The sequence below is a fragment of the Pongo abelii genome, chromosome 6 (genome assembly GCF_028885655.2).
Source record: "Pongo abelii isolate AG06213 chromosome 6, NHGRI_mPonAbe1-v2.0_pri, whole genome shotgun sequence".
In the NCBI taxonomy this organism is placed as follows: Eukaryota; Metazoa; Chordata; class Mammalia; order Primates; family Hominidae; genus Pongo; species Pongo abelii.
The window spans coordinates 142,125,358-142,144,780 of record NC_071991.2 but is presented as its reverse complement, the minus strand read 5'-3'; the positions used below and the strand labels follow the sequence as shown (position 1 = coordinate 142,144,780).

General features: G+C 36.5%; 1 protein-coding gene across 4 annotated transcripts in view; it reads left to right on the top strand.

Moving 5' to 3' along the window:
* TPK1 (thiamin pyrophosphokinase 1) overlaps positions 1-19,423 on the top strand; it is a 386,905-nt gene that overhangs the window by 148,735 nt on the left and 218,747 nt on the right. For 2 of the 4 annotated variants that reach the window (XM_054559955.2, XM_054559957.2), the window contains 2 exons: positions 1,160-1,229; positions 2,269-2,326. In XM_054559955.2, coding sequence (XP_054415930.1) covers positions 1,181-1,229; positions 2,269-2,326 — 107 coding nt within the window. In that variant the 5' untranslated portion in view covers positions 1,160-1,180. The remainder of the gene's footprint in view (positions 1-1,159; positions 1,230-2,268; positions 2,327-19,423) is intronic. The other 2 variants (XM_024250411.3, XM_063726193.1) reach the window with 1 other exon arrangement.

Here is a 19,423-nt window from a genome sequence, read left to right as displayed (position 1 = left end):
CATTTCCAAGTTTCAGTTAATTTTGTACCACCTTCACAATTTTTACATTATGCTCATATTATCTAGATTATTTACTTATATTTTAAAATAAACTTATGCTTATCTTTTATTTTTAAGAGGAAATGTTTTAATCAAAATAAAAATTGAAACCCATACTACATATTGTAAATCAAAAGTATATGTAAAAATTATTAAAAGGAGAGAACACAATGAAAACCATATCCTGCTGGGTGCAGTGGCTCACGCCTGTAATCCCAGCACTTTGGGAGTCGAAGGTGGGTGGATCACTTGAGCCCAGGAGCTTGAAACCAGCCTGAGCAAACCCGATCTCTACAAAAAAGATAAAAATTAGCAGGATGCGGTGGTGTGTGTCTGTAGCCCCAGCTACTTGGGAGACTGACGTGGGAGGATCACCTGAGTCCAGGAGGTTGAGGCTGCAGTGAGCTGTGATCGAGCCATTGGACTCACATCTTGGGTGACAGCGCAAGACCCTGTCTCAACCCCAAAAACAACAAACCATTTTCTGTTGCCTGTCATAGAGCCTGAGGCCTATCTTCTGTTATAAAAGAGGAAAAAACTTTCAAGAAACATTGAAGACATGCTAGCACCATCTACAGTCTTCTCCTTTATTTAATCAAAAAAGATGCAAAGGCTGGGCGCGGTGGCTCACGCCTATAATCCCAGCACTTTGGGAGGCTGAGGTGGGTGGATCACCTGAGGTCAGGAGTTTGAGACCAGCCTGGCCAATATGGTGAAACCCCGTCTCTACTAAAAATACAAAAATATGCTAGGCATGGTGGCGCATGCCTGTAATCCCAGCTACTCGGGAGGCTGAGGCTGGAGAATTGCTGGAACCCCCCGGGAAGCAGAGGTTGCAGTGAGTCAAGATCACACCACTGCACTCCAGCCTGGGCAACAGAGCCAGACTCCATCTCAGAAAAAAAAAAAAAAAAAAGCAGAAAGGAAATAAACTTGTCATTTGTCATGTGCAATATAGAATCGTTTTTAGTACCAGCAGTATCAACAGATGAATGTGAAATGATTCATGGAGGTTAGCGTGACTGTGTGCGTCTGAGTGCCTGCTCTTTAGTGATCATCATTTGAAAGATATTGCTCTGTGCCTCCTGTATTGAAATGATTTTGTTCTTTCTATTTGAAGCTCTTTTAAGAGCCTGTGCCGATGGAGGTGCCAACCGTTTATATGATATCACCGAAGGAGAGAGAGAAAGGTATGCTTTCTTTTAGCCAGTGTGCATAGTACCACGAATTTCTGCTCTTCTGTTGTTTTATTTTCTTCTTGTAAGTGGACATTGTTAATTCTCCTTCAGACTCTTTTATAGAAAATCTCCTCAGTGAGGGAAGAGTAACCTGAGCTGCTTAACCATGTTGTATTATTTCTTGATTTGAATGGTATCTCTTAGTAGAATGAGGCCCATCTATTCTTATTTTAAAAACCTTCATTCTGCTACTTCAAAGCCACATTAAGTAGCATTATCGGATCTTGATACTTGTGAGAACTGTGGAAGTCAGCTAAACTGAAACTTCAGATGGCAATTTGAGATGTTATTCAAACAGTGTAAATGAATGAAAACTGATTTTATATAAAGTAGATGTATATTCCCTCATAGAAAATATGAGATTTTATATTAGTTGAGTAAAGCCCAGTATAATTTAACTTAATTATTTCTCAGTTATGCATACACTTATATGTTAGGAGATAAAGAGTTTCCTTAAGATTTACTATCCCTGCTGTCTGATTTTTCTTATCTGTATGCGGTAAGGTATTTTTAGATAAGATAATATGTTTGATGGAAGTAGATTTTAAACCTAGCTCATTGTGAACATGTTTGTAGTCCAAACACCTTGGCAAACAGAAGAATTTATAGTGAACATATAAGTAGACTAACTATGAAACATAGTTTCATCTCTATCATATGTATTATTATGTTGAAATGTTTATAGTTTAAGAAATTACCTCACTGCAGGAAATAAAAACATTATGATATAACACACTCTAGGCACAAATTAAATATATGTATTTTGAAATAATATATTTTTCTTTATGGGATCAAACTTTCTAACACTGGAGCTGCTTTTTGAAAGCAGCCAGTTTCTTATAGGAGGAAGGCATGTTTCCTTTGAGACTGGACATGCTAATGCTAATGTCTGGGGACTAGATGCATTATCAAAAAATATAGCAAGAGTGACAGCCTAGAAGACAGTTTAAATTCTTAACATTTTTTGCTCCTTTATTTTGTAACTTTACAGATTCCTCTGACAGTATCCTCCAAGACCTGACACGGACAATGTGTGAAAAAGTACTCAAGTATGTGTTGTAAAAAAGGGTCTAGGCCAGTTACTTCAGATAAGAGCGTAATGCCCATGAGGCCAAGCTTATGTATTGGGCCTGTAGCCTGCTTGCTGGCAAATACTCTGGTGCCAAGTATTCTCTAATGGCAGGTGTAGCTTGTGAACCTAATTGTAACCACAACTGTGAAAGGATCTCAACACTGTGCCTTCCGAGTGATCTTTGATCATAAGATCTGTCGATAATGCTTGTGAAGAAATACAGACTCTCATATTGATTATTTTTACTGAATTGGAGTGGATACTAATAAGAAAGATAACAGAGCACTTTAAAAAATGATTTCAACTTTTATTTTAGATTCAGGGTGCATATACATATATACGTATATATACATACGTGTATATACGTATACGTATATATACACGTATATATAGACATATATACGTGTATATATACACGTATATATAGACATATATATGTCTATATATACACACATATATATATGCAGTTTTGTTACATGTGTGTATTGTGTGATGCTGAGGTTTGAGATAGGAATGATCCCTTTACCCAGGTCATAAGTGTAATATCCAGTAGTTACCTTTTTCAACCCCTAACCCCCTCCCCCCCATTCTCGTAGTTACCAGTGTCTATTGTTGCCATCATTATGTCCATGAGTACTCAGTGTTTAGCTCCCACTTATAAGTGAGAACATGCAGTATTTGGATTCCTGTTACTGCATTAATTCACTTAGGATAATGGCTTCCAGCTGCATCCATGTTGCTACAAAGCAGATGATTTCAAACAGAACACTTTGATTCATATTTGAAAGCAAAACAGATGACCAGATTTAGGGGGCGAGTACCATTATTTTTTGCCCAAATTTCAAAATAACCACGTGTGATGTTTCTCAACACATTTATAAGTAATCTTATAGAAGTCTTTCAAGAAGATTTATATAATTTAACAACTGTTTGTTCGTGTATGAAGATGTTCAGTAAAACATTGTACTTTTCATTGATTTTCTAGTTGTAATTATGTGTTCGCAATGATTCCTGCTCTGATGCCTAGGGAGGGACATCGCTGGCCTGGGTGAGGGTGGAATCTCTAATAGGAAGATGAGTGAAACCAACTGTCTCATGTGGGAATTAAGTCCTTGAATCAACCTCTAAATACAAACCCTAACCAGTCAAACTAATTGGATTCAGGTGACTAAGCATAATTCCTCTTAATTGTATTTCTAATAGAAAGGCATCACAAAAAGAAAAGAAAAAATATGCATGAGTTTTAAAAGGCCAGTATGTACTTTGAGGACCACTACTTGCCTTGTTCTTATTTATTTACTTAACATCCATATGTACAATGTAATGCCTCATAATTACGTGATAAAACATGAATTTTTAAAGAATCATCTTCAGTTGAAGACAAAATATTTGTACATTTGGAATGGAAGGAAGGAAGACATATAGACAATAGCAGAGGAACAAGGTTTACAGCGGAGTAGAGCTGAGGGAAAAATCAGTGATGCGACCTTCTCTCCTCTGCTCAGGCTGAGGAGCGGCAGGGCGTGAGGCCCCAGGCCCCGTGTCACTCTGCTTCTGGGTACTGCTGGACATTCAGGTCCACATCTGTCCCTCATGGAGCCAGGGCCCTAGGAGAGCCTGAAGAGGACCCGGGTGTGCTCCAGGCCCCTGCCTGGGCCTGCTGGCTCCTTTACTCGTTCATGGACCCAGACGGAAAGGGAAGGTTGAAGTGTGGCGGGTGAGGCTGCTGGGACCCACGGGGAGATGTGTATAGTAAAAAGAAGACTCAGAAAAGGGTATTGGATTTGGCCATAATCAGCAAGTAGAAACATAGTGCCCATTTATCCTGCAGCCCAGAAAGTCCAAGATTAGACAATGGAAACATAGTTTATGAAGTAGAGGTGATTAATGTTCTTCTGTTACCTGCTTTCCCAATACTGAATTAGTGCTCCCAAACTCTTGGCTTATACATGTTAGACAGGTTTCATTTTATTACAGATGTGCAGATATCATTGTTTTCAGTGTTCAAATTGTCTCATCTTTGGCCAATATAAACTTCTTTAAGTTAGATCCTATGTTCTTTTTAAAAAGTTACCTTTATATACATATATAAAGGTTATATATATACACACATATATAAATATAAATCATGTATATTATATAAATCACATATATAAATTATATATGTATAATTTTTAGGCATAGTTAATGTACAATAAAATGCATATCATAGATGTTTAATTACGTGGGTTTTGTTAGACATTTATTTACAGCCTCTTATCCACCATCCAAAACGAGAGAGAACATTTCTCTAGCCCCAGAAAATTCCCTCATGATTGATAATCCAGTTTTTTACCCCCAGTCAACTACTTTTTGATTTCCGTTACTGTAGACCTTAAAAAAATCTATTACTGAATTTCGAGCAAAAGAAATCATATAGTATGTATTATTTTGTGTCTTTTTTCTTTTGCTCACATGTTTTTGCAATTCATTCATGTATTGGTAGTTCTTTTTTATTGCTTAGTAGTATTTTATTGTATGAATATACCACAGTTACATTTGTTTATTCACCAGATGTACATTTGGTTGTTTCCAGTTTTTGGCTATTATGTGTTCATGCCACTTCTTATACAAGGGTTTCTGTGAACATGTTTTAATTTTGGGAAGCAGGTACAAAGAATGAAGTTTCTGGGTAACAGGGTAAATATATATTTAACTTTCTGGAAATTGGCATTTCACTTTTCCAAAGTTGTTGTACCATTTTATATTTCCATGAGCAATGTCTGTATTGCTCCATATCCTCACCAATATTTGTTCTTTTTTATCTTTTTGATTTTAGCCATTTAGTGTTTGTGAATGGAATTTGTGATTTTAATTTAAATTTTTCTGATACCTAAGGATATTGAACATCTTTTCATGTGTTTATTGACCATTGGTATTTCATGATTTGATATATAATAGCTTGTAACACAATTCTTATTTATCACTTTTATTAATTAAAAAAACAGCTGTGAGCTTAGGTCCAGTTCTATACTAGATGTGTGAAATGCTTGCACACCATCTTTATTAAAATTGTTTTAAATTGTGGTAACAAAACTTAACATGAGATCTACCTCTTAACAAATTTTTGTGTATAATACATATTGTTGAATACAGATAAAATGTTATACATTAGATCTCCAGAACTTACTCATCTTGCTTAACTGAAAATTTATGCCCATTGATTAGTAAGTCCTGATTTCTCACTTTCCTCCACCCCTGGCAACCCCATTCTACAGTTTGATTCTATGAATTTGACTATTTTAGATACCTCAGATGAGATAATCTTGCAGCATTTGTCTGTCTGTGACTGGCTTATTTTATGTAGCATAATGTCCTCAAGGCCATTCCATCTTTCATAAACGTCTTTGTTTCAACTATGAAAGCAGCCTCTCTTCATTTATCAGGTTTTGTTTTGATAAAGAAGCCCTAAATATTTTTTTCTTATCGTGAATTGCAATGTATCCATTAATATCTATTGGTTCTGACCTGTGGGACAGTAGGACATATGATTAATTTTTCTGTAGTTACTTGTTAAGTGGATGCAAGCTCAGTAAACATAAGCTCCCTGGTGCCATTCAGTGTGATAGATTATATGACATAAAGAGAAAATTCTAGTTCATTGTGATAGATTCTGTAACAAAGGAAGACATGGAGCAAGGACAGTTAGATCAGAGTGAAGGTATTAGAAAATATTCTGAGGATCCTAATGGGCTGTAAAAGATTGGGACCACAGAGCATGTGAGGTATACATATGTGTGTGCATTTGTAGCGACTGGGGAGAGGCAGGGAGATTCTCCTTTGTCTCCTGGATGAAATCTAAATTAACTACCTTGAGATGCAGGGTTATCTTTTTAGGCATGTCCAATTTCTTCCTTTGTATTCTGGTCAAGCAGAGCTGCTCACTGTCCTAAATTTGCCATGCGCTTTCTCCTCTCTGCCTTTGCTCAGGCCCTTTCTCATGGCTGATCTTGTACACATTAGTCCCACTCATAGTCCATTACAATTGTGCAGCCATTCAAAATAATCAGTGATGGTAGATCCTATGCTGTACTCATTCTTAGGTGGTTTTAGCGCATGTGCTAGCATGTTTTGTAGCAGTCGTATCCATGCATCAGTGTTCAACTAACACACCATGTACTCCAGGAGGGCTCCTCTTCCCTTCCAGCCTGAAGTGATTTGGCATTTCCTACACTGTAATAATACTCTTAAATCACAATGTTACATTCACATTTTACCTTGATTTAAAGCTGTAAAGACTTATATTCTTTACTAGGTTGTAAATTTCTAGTGATCTATTGCCCTTTAACTTTGCATAATACTTTGTAATTATTTACTTTCTTATTTTATCTTGTGATTTAGCTATGGGTAGATGTATCTTCTTCACTAGGTGGTAAACTCCTGGAAGGCAGCAATCATAATTAATCATCTTTATATGCTTCATATCTACTACACTAATGAGCATTTGAGAATTTATTGAATTCCTGATTTTCCGTTGATATGTTAGCAGAGATGTAAGACTGAGTTTTGTTAAGTCAAGGATTTCTAAGATACAATACCAGCTATTGGAAGTATCTTTTTGTTAAAGAAACTTTCGATAATTATATATCTTGTTAGTATTATAAGCCAGAAATGGCTTATGTCTAAAAAGATTGTGCATTTTTGTCTAAAGTCATGTGTAGTGTATATCTCACTTATTTCCAGAATATCTTATGTTACGTTGCATTCTAATTCCTGTCTAAATGAATCTTTTATCCTGGAACTAAGGTCCTTGCCTTTGAATTCATTGGTATTTTGAGAGCAATATGTACCATGAATATCAGTGCTAAATGTGAGGGTTTTTTATTTATTTGTGATTTTGTGGTACTTAGAGATTCTCAGACTCATCAGCATAACAGTCTAAGAAGTTGCTATATCTTTAATATTGTGTGTAGGATATCTGAAATGTGGGGAGGGTTGTTTTTAGGTTAGTTTTCTCAGAGTAATTAATGAATATAGAATCCTGAATGGAAAGTTCTACAGGAGAGTATCTTTATATAAACATTGTTCAAGGTTAGCTCTAATGTTTAGGAGTTTCCTTTCTGTTTAAATATGAGCACCTAACAAAAATTCCTTGCATTCATGGAAATGACCACGTAATTAAACACTCATTACCAATGGCAGGATGATGAGGGCCTATTTAAACCGTAAAGCAAAATACATTCCTGATCTCTTTTTCCTGTCACTTCATTAATTTTCCCACAGTTACAGTTTCGGTCTTTGAGCTTTATATAATCATGCAACTTACTCATCAGATCAATCTACTTTTTAGATTAATCAAGTGTGACGGGAACAACTATTGTAATTCTAACTCTACAACTATTTGTGCCCCAGCTAAATGAAGTTGAAAATATAATTAAAATAACTGAATAATGTGGGAGGATAGCTCTTAAGAATTAGCTTCTAGGCCATGCGTGGTGGCTCATGCCTGTAATCCCAGCACTTTGGGAGGCCAAGGCGGGTGGATCACGAGGTCAGGAGGTCGAGACCATCCTGGCTAACACGGTGAAACCCCGTCCCTACTAAAAATACAAAAAATTAGCCAGGCATGGTGGCAGGTGCCTGTAGTCCCAGCTACTTGGGAGGCTGAGGCAGGAGAATGGCATGAACCCGGGAGGTGGAGCTTGCAGTGAGCCGAGATCACGCCACTGTACTCCAGCCTGGGCGACAGAGCGAGACTCCGTCTCAAAAAAAAAAAAAAAAAAAAAGAATTAGCTTCTAAAGCCTTTATCAATACAATTAATCCAGGCATCTGGTAGCAAGTATCTGATTACTCTTGAAGGAATCAATGACAGTCTAAGTCTGGCTTTCTGTGAGTAACTTTGAACAATTCATTTTATTTCACTGCAGGTAGCAGCAGCCTCCAGAATGGACATTATGTAGTCAGAGAGTTAGATTAAGGTTCAAAATCAGATTCTGCCACTTCATTACTTTTAGCAAGTAATTTAACTTCTTGGGCTGTAGTTTCTTCATCTATGACATTTCAGGAAGAGATCACTTTCTTTTGGAGTATTCGGAGAAATCTTGATGAGGTAACATTACTGTGGCTGATTACAGAAGATCTGGATAAATCAAGAGGATGGAGCATGGCTCTTAAAAGCTGTGATGATAAATTGTTGAATAGTTCAGTGTGTACCTGATGTAGTTTTAGGCCATAGTTGTAAATATTTTTGTCATACTTAACTATTCTGAATGTAATAATTGTATTACTTTTCAGAAAGGTTGTAAGCATTTTTCAGATAGTGGTTGGCATATAGGAAGGTAGTGTTTGACATCTGATTTGTTTTAAATCCACTTTGTTCAGCTATAATTTCATACAACAAAATTCATCCATTTTAAACACACAGTTCGATTATTTTTGAAGTGTTATATAGTTGCGTACCCACCACCACAGTCAAGATTAAAACACATCCATCATTCCAAAAAGTTCCTACCTCCTGCTTTGCCGTCATTCACCTCCTCCCACACCGTGTCCCCTGTAGACTTACAGAATGTCATACAAATGAAATCACACAATTTGTTGTCTTTTCTGTCATTTTTCACTTATCATATGCTTTTGAGATTCATCTGTGTTATTTTATGTATTTTATTCATCCATGTATTTTATGTATTTATTATGTTATTTTATGTACTTTGTTCCTTTTTACTGTTGAGTAGTGTTCCAGTATATGGGTACACCACAATTTTCTTTCTTTATTTTACACAGTTGATGAACCTGATTTCTAAAACTTGCCTTTTTGTTGAAATTTGTTGTCATTTTTTTATGTGCTTCTTTGGAATACATGTTCTTTTAGTTGGAACCAAGCAAAATTCTCAATGTTTTCAATTCAATCCCAGACATTATATAAAATAGTAGTAAAGACTTATATGTAAGGTCTATATTTGCTGTATCTTAGTAAAAAGTATGTAAAAGCTTGTTCAGTTCTGTTTTTAAAGGAACGACAATAAACATGAAATCAGTGTGAAATAAGTTGGTGTCAAGTATCTGAGCATAAGTTATGGTCTTGATAACCTCCAATATATGTGGCAGTTGATTTCAGTCTCTCTATGACTAGTTTTCTCACTGATTGTGATTTTTTTACTGCTTTTCAAGCCTCTCATGGAACAGTCAAAACATGTAATTTCTATATGCTTTAACATATGCAGAAAGGAAACAAATATGAACCAAAGATCTTTGGTTCAGTTGATTCTTATAAGCCTAGCCTTAGCAATGATTAGTCATTTGCTTCAGCAAATTTCCATTAAAAAGTATTTATGCAATCAAATTACCAAGCTCTGTAAGCATGTCAACATTATCAGGTCTTTGAATCAAAATGATGAAAGGTAAAAATGATTAGTGCATTTAAAAGATAATTTACAACAGAAGTCTTGGTATTAAAGAACCTTACACAACAAACTGTGAAGGCATATTTGTCTTAAATTATTGATTAGATTAGTTTAGTAATATATTTTAGTCTGTTCGTTTTCAAATGCTATAAATCAGAGGTCTCAAAATTATCCATGCATAGCTATGAATCATTTTGGAGTGTTAGAGGAAGGAGGAATGTGTATGCGAAGGTGCTGTGTTTCTCAGATCATGCATGAACTCAAAATAAATTTTCAGAGCGAGACCATTTTAAGCAGCTGCAGGAAGTCAGTTTACAACTAAATTTAATCAGAGGCATTGTTTTTTATGGCTATTCTATTTCATAAAGTATGTTCCTGACAGAACCCTTTTCCCTTCCTGCACTGTAGATGGAGTCTTCAGAAATAAATGATCTTCCAGTAATTTTTTAGAGAATGCTAGATCATTTGTCAAAAGTTTTGAGTAACATGTGGCTTTTTAAATTTTACTTTTTTTAAAAAAAAGTTGAATTGTTTTAGTGATTGTTAATGTAACAACTCATGTTTTCTTGTCACGTTTTAGACATATTTTCAATAGATTTTTAGATCAATGAGTTAAGAAGTGATGGTTGAAAGTAATCACATAATACCACACAAACAAAATTGTTTCTTAAAAAGTTTGGAATGGTCCCTGTCTGATTTTTCACACACACTTATGTGATTACACATACATGTCTTCTTGCAAATACACCCTCGGATTCTTCCTGCGTGGTTTTCTTGTTATTAAGAGTTGGGATTTGTATTATTGGGCCGAGAGCAAACAGAATAACTCCAACACTAGGCAAGATGGCTTATATTATTTGTTGACACATCACTATAGGGCAGGACATTTTAGTTGATGATAGGATTGCAACTGAGCTATCCACAGTCTTCCAATTGTTGGGGAACAGAAGTGACAGCTGGAATTCAATTTAAGCAAGGGCTAGTGAATAAATTTTACGGGAAAATATCCAAACGGCAATTACACAAAGATGAGCACTGAACTATCACTTGCAATGTGGGGTTAGGAATCTGAGAGTTGTTTGAGGTGTATTCCTTAAAGACTTCAGTTTTGCTTCTGTAGCCAGCAAGGTCAAGAATATGCTGAAGAATCTCAGCGAGGGCATTTAAAATACAACAGAAGGTATTATACCACACTAAGAAAAAAGTCATTGTATGTGTGTGTACATTATATGCAATATACTTAACTACACTATAGTTAACTTTGGCTATTATTAGCTTTTAGAAGTAGAAGAGAGCTAGAGAAAGTCAGAGGAAGGGAACTTAAATGGTGAATAAGAGGACATTTAGTATATGAATGACTAGACTGAAAGGAACTAAAATAAAAAATCATAAATATTAAAAATGCTGACTCCTCTAAATCCTGATTTTGAATTGCAAGGAGTACTTTTGTTGAATGAGACTAACAGTGCTTCTGCTTAGACTACAGGGAAGATGGTGCTGTCCCTCTCTACAGGGCTTAGACCAGGGAACACTTTCTTTTCACCTTGGATGTCAGGTTCTATCTGTTTCTGCTGGGTGTCATGTAGGGGTGCTGACACCTGGGTGTGATACCCAGGGCTAGAGGAGCAATGTGGGGGAGAAGATGTGTATGCATTAACACTGTTTAAAAGATTATTTAAAATATTTGTGCCATCTAAATGTTGAAGAAAGCCTGTTATTTTCAAACCATCGGAGTGCTCTTGGAAATATCAAGGAGCACGTTTTAGGTACAAATGGAGTTTTGTATTGTTTTTTACAGAACACTATGTAATTCATTTCTAAAAGCCTCCTGCTTTCTTGCATGTGTTTTGCATCATTATCTTTCAAAACTCAGCCCCATGTGTTTTGTCTCCCCAGAAGTCTTAGTTTCCACACACCCAAGTTAGGAATGAATTATCTAAGCAGCCCTTCACCGTAATGCCACATGATGTTGAAATTATCCATGGGTGCTTCTATTTAATTGGGAAAAATTCCCTGTTCTTGTTTTATTCATCTTTGGAAATAATCCTAGCAGCTAGGATCAGGTTTGATAACTAATAGATGATAAGTAAATATTTTTAACTAACCAGCGTTACTCCTTTTAGACAATTCATCCTGAAGATAATTTCCCCACATATTCAATTAAGCAAGTAGGTGACAAATCCTAAATAAACTAAGGGTGTTTCATGGCTAGATTTCTTACCTTACCAGGTTATGTTACATTAGTATTCTGCATCTCTCTTATGTAATTTGTCCTTGAAGTTCTCTTATCCAGCACTTCCATTATCAAACATTTATCACAACATATTAGAATCACCTATTTGCGTATTCCCAGCAGCCTGTAACCTCAGTGAAAGCATACATTTCTCTAGCATTTTTACTGTCTCATCCCCAGCAATTAGTTCTTAACTATGTGCTTAAGAGTTATTAAAGAATGATTAGAAATACTCATCAAAACTTCGTATAGCCTACGGTCATAGACTGCAGTATGAATGTGTGTTTCCGACACAAAAAGGTAATTCTTAAGATTATTTTTATTCGAGAGGAGAATCAGAGACGGATACCAAAATCTCTTCTGTTAACTCTTCTTAGTTAACTTTTTGTATTCGTGTGGGTTTTTAGTTATAAAGAACAAGAACTCTGGCCAGTGTAAACAAAAATCAAAAGTGATACAATGAATAGAGAAAGTGGGAAGGCTGGGGGAATATGCAGGAATTGGGAGGCTTGGGAAACATTTAGGAATCAAGGGAAGCTGGAAGCCAGATCCGCAGCTATGCTTACACTCTAAGAACAAGTTAGGACTTGCACTTAGCCACCTGTGAGCTGGCCACTGGGTGTACTACAGGTGAATTCCTAACTGTGTCTCTTTTCTAGTGTAATATGGTGTTCAACTGAGTTGAGGTGGTTCTGAGAGAATATCTGCCCATGTCCTTGTTTCTAGTGGTTGTGTTTGTTTCTGGAGTGGGATTTGCCTCCTGTCAAGATTGAGACCGTGCTAGTTTCTGCACACCTAAGTGGGACCAGCCAACTATAAATACAAACAAAAAAAACCCAAAAAGAATCCTCATGCGTATACATCAACAGCATCTTTTCTCTGCTGCCTGTGCTGTCTCCATGTCCTAGGATAGTCTAATGGTCTTTATTAATCTCCTCCTTACTTCTCCCTCCCCACACACATCCCTAACTTACTGGGGTATAAAATGCCCCTGGTTGGGAACTGTTTTTATTCCTCACTATCTAATGACAGTGAAAGGGAATTAAATGGTCATCTGTCATGCAAATAAGTGACAAAAATGCCTCTCGTGTATTCTGAGAAATTTAATAACATTCTTTTCAAATTTAAAAAAAGTATAATAGGAAGTGTAATTCCTCTTTAGTTTTATACAGTTTTTTTAAATCAAAAGATTCTTGTTTTCTGAATTCATGTTACATTTGTTTCCAAGTAAACTTTAAAATTTTACTCTTATGATTCATAACTTTCCGGGGAGAGGGTTGTAAATTTTTTGTAGATATCTTTTGCATTTAAAAATATTTCCCCCCTCTAAATGAAATATTACCAAGACAAGCTTATATTTTACAACATAGAGCTTTCTTTGGTTGGTTTGTGTCTTTGTGACAACTAAGTGAGAGAATAACATTATTTTTCTAATTTTGTAATATATAAAAAGGTTTCATTACTTAAAGGTAAAGCTTTAATTTAAATATACAATAATAATAAATTTTTACAAAATTTCCCAAGATGAAAATTTCCCAGATTTAGTTATTTTATTAAAAAATATTTAAGGCGAGAAATAATTAAGAAAAAATTGCTTTCTGACTTCCAACACAGTAGTTAAAAGGGCAGCTGAAGCTTAGAAGCTTAGGATGCAGTTTTCTTTGTAGAGCTAGCATCATTTTTTTTCCACTTCATGCAAAATTCACTTATTTATCACTAGCGGCCTCTAGTGTATATTCAATTTTTTTTCCTGCTTGACTATACATTAGTTGGTTATTAGTAACTGGAGAGCTGTTCCATGTGTTAGGAACAAGAAAAACAACTCCAGTTTGTGTCATCTTGGCATTTTATCAGTCAGTAAAAAGAACATTTTTGCATAATAGTGTGGTCTTATGATTCCTATTAGCAGTAATAGGGCTTTCCCAGCGACTTTTCTCCATGTGGCAGTTGCTCGCCAAAGCTTAATTCTGATGTGGAAGGAGAGAGTTAGTGATCATGCATTACACTGATGCCCTCTAATGCTTTTAATAGGATGCAATCAAGTTAGGATACAGGAGGCAAGGATTATCAAAGTGAGATTTTAGCCAAATTGTGTGGCAGAAATCTGAACTGATTTATTTTAATTGAGCTTATTTGTTCAATTTTAAATAAAACCATATTCAAGTAATTTTTGATGCAGTCATAATTACAAAATATATAAAGATAAATTAAACACCTCGAATTTGTATCATTTAGTATTTACCTTTCTTTTAAACTTTATATATTTTAAAAGGCAAATTCTCCGCTATCACCTCTAACTTTTCCCCCACCTATGGACGTAGAATTATTATAATGAATTTGGGAAACAGAGGAAGACATAAAGAAAAAATTTGAAATAACCTAAAATCCCACTTCTATAGATAACTTCTGTTAATATTTTTACATATATAATTTTTTTCAATTTTACATTTTTGTATGTTTATTGCTCAGTGTATGTGTGTACATGTAATCAAATACAGATTTTTATCTATACATTGCTTTATATCATGCCTGTTTTTAACATTATGTTATGAACATGCTACCAAGTCATTATATATAAATTTTGTTACATTTTTATCTCTCTACCATTCTCCATATATCAGAAAGTTACGTAGCTCATAAGTTGTTTCTTTTTTTTTTTTTTTTTTTGGAGACAGAGTCTCACTTTGTCGCCCAGGCTGAAGTGCAGTGGCGCAATCTTGGCTCACTACAACCTCTGCCTCCCGGGTTCAAATGATTCTCCTGCTTCAGCCTCCCAAGTAGCTGGGACTATAGACGTGCGCCACCACGCCCGGCTAATTTTTGTATTTTTAGTAGAGATGGGGTTTCGCCAGGCTGGTCTGGAACTCCTGACCTTAGGTGATCCACCCACTTTGGCCTCCCAAAGTGCTGGGATTACAGGCATAAGCCACTGCACCCAGACAGCTTATAAGTTTTTTATAAGTAAATCTTTGCTAAATAAAACTTTGTTAAGTATTATAAAAACATTAAGTAATATTATAAGTGTATGGGTTTCTGACACTTGCAGTAGTTTCACAGAAGTTAAGACATGGTCCAGAAGTTATAAATTTTAAAAAATGTATTTAAGTCTAAGTTGACAACTTGCTTTCCAGAACATTTGTGCTTAAGTTAACCTTCATCAACAGTATAAGACAATTTACATTTCTCTCTGCTCTTGCTAGCTTTATTAACTTAAGTTTTATTGATACATTATGTAGGAAATCGTATTCCACTATTATTTTAGCGTATTTTAATTATGGAGTCATTCTGTATAACAGGCATTATTGTAGTCACCTGTGATGCAGCAGAGATCAAAATACTTGACTTCATTGACTTTCCATAGAGGAAATAAGCAAGATAAATAATTAAAATATAAAGTATGTTACTAGTGAGAAAGAGAATAATAGCACAGGAGAAGAGGTAGCATGCTTTGCAGTAGGTTGTTAGCAATTAAAGTGAGGGAGAGAGCCTCACTGAGCAAGTGACTTCTGAGTTAAGACCTGCAGGAGGTGGAGAAGCAAGCCATTTGCTCAGCCAAAGGAAGAACCTTCCAGGAAGTGGGGATGCTTGTGCAGAGGCCCTGAGACATGAGAATATCAGTTAGCTTTTGCTGCATCATAAGCTACCCCCAAAATTAATGGCTTTAAACAATGATTTATTTATTTACTCACAAGTCTAAGGTCAGCTAGGCAGATCTTGTGGGTTCATTCATGTGCCAGTTACGTGGGTTGGTAAAGGAAAACTTTCTGTACTCACAACATTTCTGCCACAAACTGTCTGGGTTTTATACATCAAACAATTTGCCAGTTGTCTGTTGCCACCAACTGGGTGTACGACAATTTAATTCAATCTGACATTGTTCAGAATAAGCACAGACCACCACCCTCCAACACACACAAGTAAAGGACTTAGTCCTACTAGATTGCCACGCACTTTAAATGCCAGTTGCAACTAGTGGGTCCCCAGAACTCCCTCCTCATGTTTGGTAATTTGCTATAATGGCTCACAGAACTCAGGGAAGCACTTACGTTGACAATTTATTATAAAAGGATGTTATAAAGGATGAATGTGAACAGCCAGCTGATGTGGTACAGAGGGTAGGATCTGGAGAAGTCCTAGGGCAGGAGCTTCTGTCCCCCTTGGATTTGGGATACATACCCTCCCAGCATGTGGATACGTTCCCCAACCTGAAAGCTCTCTGAACCACGTTGTTTAGGGTTTTTAAATGGGGGTTCTGTTACATGGGCATGATCGATTACATCATTGGCCATCGGTGATTAGCATAATCTGTAGCTCCACTGGGAGTGGTGGGTGTGAATGTCCCACACTCTGATCATGCCTTTGTCTTTCTTGGGAATCAGCCTCCAACTTGAAACTCTCCTAGAGGCCCCCAGCCACCAGTCATCTCATCAGGATACTGAAAGACACCCATTACTGTAGAGATTCCAAGGGTCTTGGCAACTCTTTTATCAGAAACCAGAGGTGAAGACCAAATGTATATTTCCTCTTATATCATGATATCACAGTTTGGTAGGCAGTTTTGTTGATGATGTCAGCATGTAGAAAGGACTCACATGTTTAGAGGCTGGATGTCTGTAAGCTGTACCTGACTCCAGTCTCATCCTCCATCCATCAGGCATGCTCAGAATTACGCTCATGGCAACAGGGGAGGGTTCCAAGAGAGCAAAGGGAAGGCTGCAGCTCCACTTGAGGCCTCCATTCCTAACTGCCGTGCTGTCACTTCCACTGCATTTTTAAAGTGAAAGCAGGTTTTAAGTCTAATACAAATTCTTGAGGTGGGTAACGGGATGCATATTAATAGCTTGTGATGAAACATTCTGGAAAGTCACATTATAAAGGGGTATAGATTGGGAGGAGGAAATAATTATGGATAATTGTGCAAATAATCTACAAGTAGAGATAATGAGGGGAACTTACTAGGAAGGAGAGTGATCAGAAAGATAACAGGGTAGATCTTAAAGTTCCTTTGTAGATAATATTGATGATTTACTGTGAATGAGATGGGAAGTCATTGGAAAGTTTTGAGCAGAAGCATGCCATCAGCTGTTTTTTCAGGATTGTACCGTGGAGGATGCAAAGAAAGAGCCAGATTGAGAATGTATTTTCACCTGTAGAACTGGCTGACAACTCAGTTACTAGGTGCAGGAAAGAAAAGTGAAGGATGACTCCAAGAAAAGTCAAGGATTTTGAACTAAATAACTAGAAAAGAATGATTTTTCCTTAGATGAGATTGGGGAGATTGTAAGAGTAGTGGTTTCAGTGATTTAAGTTTGAGTTATTTATCCATCTCACATTGAGTAGGTTGTTGGATACAGAGTCGTCAGTATATAGAGAGCCATATAAGGCCATGAGACAGTGAAAATAACCTAATGACTGCAGACAGAAGAGAAAATAAGTACAGATACTGAGCTGTGGAATACTCCAGTGTTAAAAATTGCGAGGGACAAAGCAGGAGTAACCCATGAGTTGGGGGAAAACCAGGAAACTGTGGTCATGGTCCTTAAATGATGAAAGAAAATGAAGGAATACAGAGTGATCATTTGTGTTATATACTTCTGATGGGTAAAGTAACATAGGATAATTGACCATTAGATTTAGCAATATGGAAGTCTTTGGTGCTGGAAAATATGTGCGCGCGCGTGTGTGTGTGTGTGTGTGTGTGTGTGTGTGTGTGTGTGATTAAAGATTATATATAAGGTATTTAAATTCCTTCCCTTTTGTGTCATGTCTTTTTTCTAGTTTATTTTTCCTATGTGATTTTATTTTCGTTTAATAAGCTATTGGGATCAACTCTGTTTGAACAAGGATACTCACCCTTTGTCTTTTGTATTTCTTTTAAATGTTTCTCCTAATATTCTTTTTAATTTTAATAATAGTCATCTTATGATTTTATGATTTCTGGGTGGCCTGTACCGAAGCCATTATCATCTGGCTGCATTCTTTTGGATTCCTATAATGCAGAGATCAGTATTAAATACCATAGAGAACCACCCATGCTCTAGTCTCTGTCTTTTAGGACAGTGACTCATACATCTATATAATGGATAGCAGCAGCAAGATAGAAACTATCCAAGGTAGAAAATACAGTACTTACTTCACCAAGAAAGTGTATGCCTTAAGAAATTCTTTTTTTGTGTGTTTGTGTCATTTTCTTAAGTAAGGCTTTAGTTCCTGCTGTGAGGGAAGCTGTATTGGAAAGGCAAAATCAAGATGAAAAATACTGTACTAGCAGAAACTGTAGCTAGGCAGCTTATCACTCTTTGCTTTGGAAAACTTGGGAGGAGCAGACAACCTATTAGTGACCCTAATGGCATTAATCACTAGCTGTATTTATTGAATTCTGTGGATTATGTCTCAGCTGAATCACAGAGAGAAGCATAAAGCAAACAAATTACACAAAGTAATTCACTATCAGTGAGCCAGCTTTTTATATTTGTTAAGGTGAAGAATTGGCATTAACCTATAAATATACTTTGGGACTGACTCTTTCATGTTTGTAAATCAGAAAAGATGAAACCTTCCACTCTGGACTACATAGGGGTTAGCATGATTCTTCTAAATATATATATCGCATTTTCTGGCACTACTTTACCCTACTGCCGCTACCACGTCCTTCTAGGAAAATAACTTCGTAGGTTACCTTTCATTCTTCTCACCCCTTCTGGCCTCTTTTGGAAAACAAATAATTACAACAAATGACTGAAGGGGAAGTGACCTGATGTTCAGAGCCAGAGGAAATGTTTACTTATACAACTTTTATTGAATACATTAGTATTATACAAAGCCCTATTTTGGGGCTAAGAGATCCTGCAAAGTCACTCACTCTTTAAAAATTGTAGCATGGCTAGCCACATGTAAATACAAGTGATTGAATGAGAAGTCAGCTATGTCTTAGTCTGATTGGGCTGTTTTTTTTTTTTCTTCAACTTTCATTTTAAGTTCAGGGATTCGTGTGTAGGATGTGCAGGTTTGTTATATAGGTAAATGTGTGCCATGGCGGTTTGCTGCACAGGTCATCCCATCACTTAGGTATTAAGCCCAGCATCCATTAGCTATTCTTCCTGATGCTCTCCTTCCCCTCCCCCCAACAACAGGCTCCAGTGTGTGTTGTTACCCACCATGTGTCCATATGTTCTCATCACTCAGCTCCCACTTATAAGTGAGAGCGTGCAGTGTTTGATTTTCTGTTCCTGTGTTAGTTTGCTGAGGATAATGGTTTCCAACCCCATCCATGTCCCTGTAAAGGACATGAGGACATGATCTCATTCCCTTTTATGGCTGCATAGTATTCCATGGTGTATATGTACCACATTTTCTTTATCCAGTCTATCATTGACAGGCATTTAGGTTGATTCCATGTCTTTGCTATTGTGAATAGTGCTGCAGTGAACATACGTGTGCATGTATCTTTATAATAGA